This window comes from Meriones unguiculatus, chromosome 20 (assembly GCF_030254825.1).
Source record: "Meriones unguiculatus strain TT.TT164.6M chromosome 20, Bangor_MerUng_6.1, whole genome shotgun sequence".
NCBI lineage: Eukaryota > Metazoa > Chordata > Mammalia > Rodentia > Muridae > Meriones > Meriones unguiculatus.
Window position 1 is genome coordinate 22,319,856 of NC_083367.1, and position 12,029 is coordinate 22,331,884.

At 42.7% G+C, this 12,029-nt stretch overlaps 1 protein-coding gene across 4 annotated transcripts in view; it reads right to left on the bottom strand.

The window, feature by feature from the left end:
- Positions 1–2,850: 2,850 nt before the first annotated feature.
- Myb (MYB proto-oncogene, transcription factor) overlaps positions 2,851–12,029 on the bottom strand; it is a 35,051-nt gene continuing 25,872 nt past the window's right edge. For all 4 annotated transcript variants that reach the window (XM_021656695.2, XM_021656699.2, XM_060373289.1 and 1 more), the window contains one exon: positions 2,851–4,189. In XM_021656695.2, coding sequence (XP_021512370.1) covers positions 4,073–4,189 — 117 coding nt within the window. In that variant the 3' untranslated portion in view covers positions 2,851–4,072. The remainder of the gene's footprint in view (positions 4,190–12,029) is intronic.

Here is a 12,029-nt window from a genome sequence, read left to right on the forward strand (position 1 = left end):
CTGATCAAATAATATAACAATACAGCAAAAGAATCATAGATTATGCCACACAAAGATTCAGTGGATGGTTTGCTATGGGAGGTTTTAGATAAATTGCTGGTTGAAAATATTTCACTTCTAAAAGAGAAAAGTGTTCTGTACAATCCCTTCTTCCTGAGTCAATTTTTACTTTATGGATTATGAAATTTGAAATGACTTTTCATGAAGCACAGATCAAAGATTGTGTGTGTGTGAGTGCAGTTAGATTTTCTAGGATTAAAGCGCATCCTTTTGAAATTAAGCAGCAGGAAATATATGAAAAATAAATTAACTGGCATGGAATTTGGACTCTAATCATGTCCTCCTACTAATCTGAGAATTAATTTTATACTATATGTGAATAAAGGGTTTGAACAGGATGATTTCTAGAAGTCAGATATAAATTAATCATTTTATTTCTCTACCTAAAAGCCTTTAATAACTCTCCATATCGCAAAGAACAAAGTTCAAGCCTCAATTCATGGCCTCCTATCTTTCCCCTTTTTTGCCAGATTTCCCTTTCAGTTTCTCAACACTCCGGCCCCTTGGCTTTCACCATTATGCTTCTCACTGCTGGAAGCTTCCCTCCTGCCCTCACTGACAGCACGCAGTAAGCACTTGGCCAACGCTCTCTCGCCACCGATTTCACTGCGAGCAGTGGATGAGAATGAGCCCATATAAGACATGCTACATTAGAAACCAAGAAACTGAAGGAAAATTGCCCTATCATTCACATATATGTTATCTAAGAAGGATTAGTCCTGTGCTAGAATGACTGAGACTATTAGGAAAGAATATTTATATTTGAATATATTTAATTTATAGCCAGGGATATGAGTCTCAGAAAGCTTTCCTTCCCCATCACCGGGCAGTAGACACAGACCCTGTCTGCTCAGATGTCCTAGTGATGTGCCTAAGGGACAGGCATGGTGGAGTCTTTTGGAGATCCATGAACGTATTTCCTGTTTCACATCGTCTGCATCATGACCAGCAGCCCTGATGTGTACTTTCATGTCCAGTGTAAGTAAAATGAAGTTAGAGAGGTGAAATAAGACTTTCGGAGGTCAGAAAGATGGTAGAAGGCAAAGTCTGAAGGACAACCATATTTTGTCAGACTCCAGAGCAGAAGAGGCGATGCACCAGGTCCCAGGAAGACCTCGGTAATGCTGAAGTCCTCCAGGACCGTATCCCTTGGCATCTCTTGCATCTACCAGTCTGGTCTGAGGACAGAGGGCCTTGGCATCTCCGATACTGGTCCTCCCTGTGTCTCTCCTGTCCTTAGAGGCCACTTCACGCTAATTTACTATACAGCAACCTGGAGAGCAGCTTCTCATTTAGGTAGTAAATACATTACTTCCTTTTTTTTTTTTTGGCTACAGTTTCTGTCACAGAGAGCAGGGTCACTAAAACACGAAGATGACAAAAACAAACAAGCAAGACTTGTGTGTCCTGTCCCATGCCTGCAATCACAACACTTGGGAACTGCAGGTAAGAGGCTCAGGAATTCAAGGCCAGCCTGGGCTACAGGTGATCCTGCTTCAAATAAGCAAACCAACTAACCAATCAAGAAAATAATTCAGGCCCTTCTGTTACGTGAAAACAGAAAACACAATGAAACAGTGCCTTGTGTGAGACAGGAAGTAAGCTCTGACTAGACACTGAAGCTGCCTGCAGGACAATGGTCTTGAGCTTCCTAGCACCTAGAACTATCATAGAGAACAACATACTTTAAGGCAATCAGTTGGAAACCTGTGCCTTCCTGAAGCTACTAGAACAGTCTGGGTAGTAAAATAGCCATCCAGAGTTGCCGTCCACACAACTGTGGTTTACATATAGGTAAGGGTTTATAGAGGATTAAACCCAGACCTTTATATGCTCAGCTCTTGCCCAACGACTGAGCCACACCCTTAACCCTCTCCTAGACAAAGCTCCTCGTTTATCACACATTCATCATCTCTAGCATTTAGTTTGACATGCAGAGATAACCAAGTGATCATCAAGGCTCCATTTTCTGACATAAGCTGCCAGGTGCCTCCCAACACTCAGAAAACATGTTACTCATCAGGACAATCAAAAGATTATGACATGGTTGCGTAGCGCTAACACATCCTTGGCTTTATGAGCACTGACTGTGTGGAATGTCTGTGTTTGTTACTTTTCAGCACTGTGATAAAATATAGAAGCGGTTTGAGGAAAGATGGCTTTTTTTTTTTTTGCTCACAGATTCAGAGGTGTCAGCCCATTATGAAGGCAGAACAGAGCAGTTTACATGAGAGTGGCCAGGGTACATGCCTACCACAGCTGGTAAGGGCAACCTTGGCTTTCAGGTCTCACCTTAGGTGAGACAGGGTCTCTTAGTTCTTTGCCATTTCCTGTGTGACTTTGCTGGATGCAAATTTCCTGGGACTCCTCTGTCTTCATATCCCATCTTGCCACAGGAGTGCTGGGATTACAGACATAGGTGCCTCTTCTGGTTTTACATGGCTTCTGGAGATGGGAAGTCAGCCCCTTTTCTACGTGGGAAACACCTTCCATGCTGAGCCATCTCCCCACCTCACATACCAGTACCTTCTAGAAGGGCTTTTCTTTTTTTTTTTTTTTTCCAGTTCAAGAGCTTTTGTGCTCTTAGCACACTGTGGAAATCTTCTAATTGTCACTGTGATCCTTGTGTGAATGTTTAACTTCACTTGTCTTTACCTGTAGCCATGACTCTCCACAATTAATTTTAAACAGTAAGCACATTTTTGAAAGAAAAGAGTATTTTGAGTTTGTTTCATCTTCTTGAATGTGTAACCATCACCCCAAATCACAGAAACGAGAGACGTCAGGAAGTATGTAAAATAAGGGCACAGCTTTATTTTGCTACCAGGCAGTAAGTTAACTGTCATTTCAGAAGTTCAGGGCCAGCCACCCTGCAGCAAATGTTCTCAAGGCAGAACTGGCTACTGACTTCCATATTTGTCTTCCCCGAAAGCACAGGAACCATGAGGCAGTTCTGGATCCACATACTCAAAGACTACGGGAAATGCAGACAAACTCAGAATGCCTGAGTGAATGAACAGTCAGGCTGAACTCAAAACAAAACACATGACATGAACAACATAAATCTCCCAAAAAAAAGAAGTGCAATGCATGCTTTTATAAACCAACAATAACAACAAAGACTTTCCTAAAAAAAACTGAAAATGTACAACAAATGCAAAAATCTCCCAAATAAGTTTTCAATTACAAAAGAAAAAAAAAGGCATACATATAAAAATAAAAATGTCTGAAATACTAGTGCATAGTCAATTACCTAACACCAACGTTCTTTTCTTTTCATCCAAGCTCTACTGCCCTGTCTGACCCTAGCAGCATGTCTACAGGCTAACTCCATAGCAGCGTTCATTTGGCATTTACAAAATTAAGTTACTGAATAAAAATATATTTTTTATAAAACTATTTCATACAGTAATAATTTTTAAAGCAAGCTAACAACAAAAAATAAAACCCCTCCTGAAATGATTTAGTACAATGAATGCATTTCCAATATTACCAACCACAAATGAGCTCTTACAGGCTCTGTTGACTATCGCTTGCCATTCAGCCAACATTCATAATAATGCTTTTACTGGTTTATAAAAATATCAATGTGTATGTTTAACGATTGAGCAACATGAAATACTGGGATATTTCTTTGTGTACATTTTTTTTTAAAAAAAATTCAAAACCACAGTCAAAAAAATACTGATCTGTTGGATCCTCTAAAATACAAATAAACCATTTTATATATTTCTTTAAAAATCTGATTCTGATATTACACAAATGGTTACAATTCATTACCTAATAATTTAGGTAAGACTGTTATTCATTAATTTTTTTAAAAAAATCCTTTTTAGTTGGGTGAAATCCGGTGAGATTTCATGCAACTACAGCGCACCTGGTGCTGCTCTGAACTGTTGTACCACAACAAAAATATTCTTCTCTCAACCAGGAAGAGCTCCATGTTGAGGAATGATATGTCAAAAGTCAATTTTAAGTGTTCTGAAAACCATAATGCTTTTCTGGAAATGTCTCACATGACCAGAGTCCGAGCTGAGAATGCGTTCACGTATTTTCGAGTCTGCCCGGAGGCTGCCATCTGATCCTCCGTCTTCCCACAGGACGCTGGTTCCCAGGCGCTGCTGCAGGGCTGACAGGGGAGGACAGGGAGACAACAGGGTCACACACAGGTTGCAGTCCAAAAGGGCTTCCCCACCCAGCACGACGGCCTCCTCGGACTGGACTGCCAGGCGGGAAGCCGTCCATGCTAGGAAGCCTTGGTCCCTCAGAACTGAGCACAGCTTCAGAAGATGCTACCTCTTGTTACTGGAATGCCTTCTGCCTCCTAGGCAGTTTAACAAGGTTGGAGACGGGATTGGGTGTCATGGATTTCTAAGGTAGGGTCTGGGCCTTTATTCACTCCACAGGCTGATGGGCGCCGGAGCCAAGAAGCTTACTTAACTTCTGTAACGCTCTGTCAGCTCTGAGCTGACCTTGAACTCCTAATGTTCTCACCTCAACCTCCCTAGTGTGTGGCAGAGACGTATTCTACTGACCGAGCTATACCTTCAGTCATACTTTAGCTGAACTTTCAAGGAAACACTTGAAGTCACAAGACAGAACTAATAAAGAACACTGTCTAGACACTCGGGGCCTATCACATGTACAGAGCATATACGCGTGCATGCATACACAGACACATGTATATAGGACAGTCATCCAATGAGGAAGGTTCAGACGAACTGTAGTTGGACTGGAAAATGAAGAGGTGAGGTTTGGAGGTAACTTGCCCACGCCTGTGCCATGATGTGTAGACAGCTGAGCCCTGGTCTGCCTGCTGTACCTCCTGGCTCCTGCTGTTTCCCCAGGTCAGCTCAAACCAAAACATGTAATCTGCTTCCGACTTAGTTCTCAGAAACATTTACAATGTACACAGCATAAACACACCAGTGCTTCAAAAGTGCACGAAGTAGGGCTGGAAAGATGGCTCAGTGATTAAGAGCACTGACTGTTCTTCCAGGGGAACCAGGTTCAATCCCCAGCACCAACATGACAGCTCACAACTGTCTGTAACTGCAGTTCCAGGGGGTCCAACACTTTCACACAGACATACGTGCAGGCAGGATACCAATGCACATAAAATAGATAACAAACCATTTTTTTAAAGGGCAAAAAAGCCAGAGCATAGGGAAATGAATGGGAAAGCAAGTATGAAGATGGGGAACGATTTGCACACAAAACATGCATTGAACAGTTCAGTGTCTAGACACAGGTGAACCGCCACCCAGCTCTCCAGCAGTCCTTTCAGAGAGGAAGACAAACAGAAGCCCCCAAATCAAAACAGAGCCATCAGTTTAGGGAAAACACTATTCCTGGTATTGACATCTAACAGGAATTATCATTATTATTATTATTAATTATTGATTTTTTCAGACAGGGTTTCTCTGTGTAGTGTTGGCTGTCCTGGAGTTGCTTTCTAACAGGAATTATTTTCCATGGAACAAAAGAAAATAAAGACCATATCCAGGAACAGCGGTGAACCACAGTAACCCAACGTTTAACAGTTAGAAATAGGAACATTAAGATTCTGGGGCCAGTCTAAGCTAGTGAGTTCAAGGCCAGAGTGGGCTACGTAGCTGTGCCTTGCCTCCAACATCAACTATGAAGAGACAAAGGATATGGCCGTTATAGCATGGAACGGGCCTTTACACTGTACTGCCCACACTGTCATACTTTAACTCTCACACAGACTACCCACAGTATGGCTACCCCTGCAGTAACCCACCGGTTCACACACCGGGAAGCTAACACGGAAGCAAGCACATGAAGAACATGCTCAAGAGCACGTCACTGAGATAATGGTGGAGGGAGAATCTGAAGTGAGGTGGAACATGGCAGCCCACACCCCTAAGTGTGGATGCTGCTCCTAGAGACCCATTGTCAAGAACGTAGCAAGGAGGTTGATGGGGTTCAATCACCAAGACCTTCCAGGGCAGACAGGGCTGTGGGCACGTGGACTGAGAGGCAGTGAGCTTGCTGGTGAAGAGCTGGGACAGCTCTGAGAGCATCCTGCTGGCATAGCGCTGAGGTTTCCCCACCGAGAGCAGGGAGAGCCTAACTGGCCTCAAGTCCCAGCTGCTCACAGGTTGCGGTGCTGCATTCTGAGGCCCTGAGCCACCACTGCTTAGCCTGCCCGGTGGCCTCCTACTTTGGTGCCACCACAACAGTCAAGCACACAAGTGTGCTCTAAATGTTCGGGTGCAGCTTGACGTGCTCCATAGCAAAGGGACTATCCCACAGGCTTTCAGGGGACCACAGACACGATACAGCAAAGATGGCAGCCATTCCGGGCTGACTCCTAACAGAAAGCCACATTTAATATTTCCCAAACAATAGGCTTACTTTCAACATTCTTTGAAATGACCGTAAACCCCAGTTCTCAACCCCTTTGGAGGTCGAATGACCCTTACATTGGGGTCTCCTAAGACAAATGCAAAACACAGGTTCACATATTACAATTCATAACAGTAGCAAAATTACAGTCATGAAGTAGCAACAAAATAATTATATGGTTGGGGGTCACCACAACATGAGGAGCTGTATAAATAGTCTCAAAAGAGGAAGGTTGAGAACCACTGTGAAATGAATGTTTCCCTGGAGCTAAAGTTTTCCATTATAGCACAGAAATACAGACCAGCACATGAAATCACCTAAAATAATACAATTTAATGATTCATTTTCAATTACTGAGTTAGTGCTTATAGTTCTTGTAGCAAAATATGATTTAGTGATTGAGGGGCAATAATTCAATATGGTGTACCTCCTACCCAGAAGCCGTGTGCAGTGCTCAGGCACAACCAGTGAAGACTCAAGAGAACAAGAGGCCAGGCCTGAAAAGCAAATGGCGAACGAGGGAACCTAATGCAGCGTCCTAAGCTAATGTTATTCTGTGTGGAGATTTAAAATTACAGAGACATACAAGAAGGAAAACAGTAACTTCAAAAAGTGGAGGAGAAAGAGGAATGAAGAAAGAAAACCTAGAAGCAGAAAAGGATTATTTCTACTTTTCTCCAAGAATTTTTCTACTTAAGAAGCAAACTTTTCTACCTGGTTTCCCTTAGTACAAAATAAAATTTCTAAACATGCAGATTAGGTGTCCTAACCTCCCACAACAATGTAAGTTATGTTTGCTTTTATTTATGCTTCGTGATGCTGGCCACATTCTGATTCTTTGTAGTACCGGAGTCATACTTTGGGTGACTTACACGGTCTAAGTACATTCAGGAGAATCTTAGCAACCTAAACATTCAATCTGAATATGATCATGACAAAACTCCTACATGATCATCCCTGCATTCAGATTTTGTTCTTCTTTCAGGACTAGTTATTTAAGATGAAATCAATATACAAAGAAGGTACCATGTATTTTTCATGTGTATTTGTGGCAAGTTTTCAAATAATCAGGTTCTCCTACAAAAGAGAACGTATAAAGCAAAAACCCGAAACAATGAAAACAACCGAATTCCTCAGCACACTGCCAGAGGCTCAGAGCCTTGGGCTACGGAGAAGACCCAGGACACCTGGTTCCCCGTGTGTAAACAAGAGTGTGCAGGAGCTGCTGTGTGCAAGAATCACTGCGGGCAGAGAGGCCGGCTAGCAGGGGCCCAGCAGCGACTCCTGCACCAGGAGAACACACAGTAGGCACTTTCCACAGTGAGTGCAACAAACGAGGAGAAGGACTCAAGCCAATGGTGTGAAAGCAAAGTGCGGTCAGATGCCTGAGCGCTGTGGCTAAGAGGAAGGACTGCTCAAGAGAGGGAGACAGCCCCGCTGAGGAAAGGGTTTGCTTTGCAATGAGGAAGAGCAAAGTTTGATTTCCAGAAGCTGTGTTAAAAAAAAAAAAATACTGGGCATGGTAGTATGTCCTTGACATCCTAGCACTAAGCGGGCAGGAACACGGAGGGGCCGCCTGGTCTCTCTGGCCAGCCTAGCTTACTTGACTACTGGATGAATTCCAGGCCAGTGTCTCAAAAAAGAGGGGGCAGGGTCGGATGGACAGTGCCCAACACCCAAGGTTGTCCTCAGGCTGCTACATTCGCACGTGTGTGCTTCTCCGCCCCCCCTCCACACACACAGAGAAAAAGAGATAGAGAGAGAGAGAGAGAGAGAGAGAGAGAGTGAGAGAGAGAGGAGCAGCTTCCCCCTTCTTGAACCTGGCCAGGGCCCTACAGCAACTTCTCAAGCAGCTGACAGCTCTGACAAAACAGGATTAGGTGTCTTACTGTGAAAGACGATTTTTTGAATAGTGTCACCTCAGTCTCTGCGAGTTCTTGTTTTCGCTCCCTACATTTACTTGAAGGGAGCTGATGGGCACGGCAGTCCCTGCGCATGAATTCTGGCTCTGTTACTAGCCCATGGTGCTCTGCAGATGTCAGCCTGTCGGAATTCATTTAAACGGGAATAATCCTACCCTCCATCCTCTCTCTGACACGGAAAGAGCCACCTTGCTTATCCTGTAATGTGTCTTTCACTGCCCCTGGGCAGAAGTGAACTATAAACAGCCTGTCAAAAATGTGACCGGGATATCCTGTTAAAACACTTTGAAAAAAACAAAACCCAGACCCTTTGCAAAAGCAGAATAAATGAAAGGAGACAAGGCCACGTCCACAGGTGGTTTTCTGCCAGAATTAGATTATCTTAGCATTTTCACTTAGACTTCAGATAGTTTTTCCATCATGCCAAGCAAGTGCCAGCATTATCGCATTCATACAGTAACCTCATGCAGTACCTGCTGAGGCCAAGGTGCCTGCGAAGCTCTATTTTAATACATCTGTATGAATCTACTATGTATAAACTTGTGAGATAACATTATATTTTAAATTTTGTTTTTAACTAATAAGCATGGCTAGATGGTATGTGAAAAATCAGAATTCTCTGATTCTATTTAATTCACCCAGACAAAATACAACTTATCTTCTCCTGAATGAAATTCCGAAAGTCAGACTTCCTTCCCAAAGGGACATCTGTTTAAAGGATATCATAGAAAATCTTCATTGTATCTTAAGTCAAGAGGTTGCTAAGGTAAGATCACTGGTACCAAACGCCCCTCACTAGTACATACTTGATTAGCGCAGATGGATCTTTTGCAGATATGGGCTTTGACCCAGATGTCTCTCTAGAGGTTTTTATTCTCACATGTTTATAGGTGTCCCAATAACTTATAGGTTTGTGGTACTCCAAGTTTTTGGAAGAACAGCTCTTTTCTTGGACTCCTCCTAGAGTCTGATTATTAACAGTCAGACAATCGGCACATTGCTCTGAAGCAATGTATCTTTCCCCGCCTCCCCGAGACAGATTCTATCTCGTGTTTATTTTAAATGTAACCAAACAAAGAATATGAAGAGTCCATGTCTTGGAATGACTGGGGCAGGGCAGCTCATCAGAGGGCCACCTTTTGCTTGGCCTCTTTCAGTTCCATTCCACAGACACACACACAGAAAGCTCACTTAATTCATATCACCAATTAAAAGCAGGTCACTGAAATACTTCCGACAGTGACATGAATTTCCGTCAACAGAAGTGGGAACATGCTGATCAGACGGAGTACCAAGGGCTGGGAAGGCACCCTGGGGAGAGGACCAGCAGCACAGGAGAGAGACACACTCACAATGTGTGTCCCTGTCTGTCTTCCTGCTACCACACAGCAGCAGAAAAGGAAAGCAGCCCAGGCCACCGGCTGCTCCATCTCCACTTTCCAAGAGGCCTGACCACCTGAACTTCTGAGTGTTTGGTCAGCTATTTCTTTTAGTGACCACTGACATGGTTCTCTAAGGTGGAGCAGGGGTCAGTAGGCCAGAAGAAAGAAGACCTGGTGATAGAGAGACCTCTTCATTTGCCCTTTAGTTAATTTATTGTGACTTCTTTTTTAGATGTGGTCACATGAAGCCAAGGCTATGTAGAAACTTATTATGTAGTCACAGATGACCTTAAACTCCTGACTTTCTAGAGTGCTGGGAGTACAGACACACATTACTACACCTGGTGTATGTGGTGCTGGATGAAACCCAGGGCTTCATGATGCTAGGTAATCACTCTACCAACTGATCTATGTCCTTTTCATAGGGCAGAGACTGTGCGCAGTTTTTCTCTGGTAATAAATGCCATGGGAACACAAGCCTTGTGTGCCATCTTGGAAACAACATCAAAACCATTTGATCTTCACAACAGTCTTAAGGGATCAGTGGAGGAGATAGCGTGGGCCTCAGTTTATAGCCAAGAGGAATTTAATTCATTGAATTTACTTCCTTTCATGAATTCAAGTCACCCAGCTAGGAAGTGATGGAGCCCACAGCAGAGCCCAGGCTCTGTTGCCCACTCGAGAATTCATGGCACTTCTGAGCAATATCTGTCATGAGGAGAGAGTCAGCCTCACTGTTTGAAACATAAAAACATTTATACACAAGTCATGCAAAGATGAGCCCCAGCTGTAACACACAGAGCCCAAAAGCCAAGAGAAAAGCGAGTTTCAATTTCTGGTAACAGTCCTGTGAAGCTCTTTGATCTTTTGAGAATGTGTTTAGGTAATAAAAGCAAGAAAATTATTTAAACTCATTGTATAAAAAACAACAAAAACAAAACACTAAAGCTCTGACAAATTAAGTCAGGAAATTAAAATTTAAGGCTGTCATTCTGTGGTTTCTAAAGAGAGAGGAGAGAGAGAGAGAGAGAAAGGAAAGTGAGTGGCTAAAAAAGCATATGAACACAGCTTTTACACTTGAGTTTTAAACAGGAATAAAAGATAAAAAGGAAATTATAATTTAAGAGAAAAATAAGCTCAGGCAGCTTATATCATGAATATGGTTTTGAATCTGGCAATAGAAATGTTTGCCTTGAGAAATGTCTGTTATCATAAATTATGCTTTTCAATCTGTAAAGGAAACTGAAAACACAGGCAAGCAGGTAAATCCTCCCCCAGCTCTCTTGGGGTGTCGCCCTCCGCTCTATCAGGCTGAGCTGGCAGAACACTGTGACCTCCCAAAGTAAATCTGACTTTCTGCTCAAATCTGCAAGCTTTCCAAGATGATATTCTCTCTGCTTCTCTATTTGTGATCACTATGTCCATTTCTAGACTCCGGCCTGTACCCCACTTAACTTGGGGAACAGCCAAAGTGCCAATAAAGACAAAATGAGAACCAGTCGAAAGGCAAAGAGCCCAAATGTGTCTTGAGCTATATCAGCACATCCACTCTTACAGTTTAAAATGAAAGAAAATGATTAGTAGAAAAAGGAACCCAGCAATTATGCTTCAGCAGCTCAACAAATCCTTCTTAAAACAGGGTAAAAACTATGATCTAATACACAAATAGCACATGCCTGAGCTCAGTAACTCAGAAACTTGTTTATGCCTCTATTTACTCAAACAAGTAAAATAGACACCTTTCTTTTGATTAATGAAGAAAACTAAATAAAATTTAATTCTGGGAATCAGAATATTAAGGAATGATTGTTAACAATGTACAGTAATAGTATGGTATTATATAGGAAAATGTCTCTTTTTAGATGCTAAAAATACATCTGAATAAGATATAATATTGTCTGGGATTACATTCAATGGTTCACAAAAATAAGCATGGCAAACTAGTAACAGCTTCTGAGGACATAATAGTTTCTGTATCTCTGTATGTTAGACATTTATCATAATAAAATGCAATTCTTTAGTTCCTTGCACTTCACTTTTTCTCCCTCCCTCTTCCCTTCCCTCCCTTTCCCTTTCTCTCCCTCCCTCCATCTGTCTCTCCCTCCCACCTTTCCCCTCTCTCCTTCCCTTTATTCTCCCTCCTTCTCTCCTTCCTTCCGTCCCTCCCTCCTTCCCTTCCTCCCTCCCTTCCCCAGTGGCTTGAACCAGGGCATTCATATGCTTTGCGAGTGCTCTGCCATCAATATACCTCCGCCCCAGCTTCCTGTATTTCTAACTTTAAATGTCAGATGTT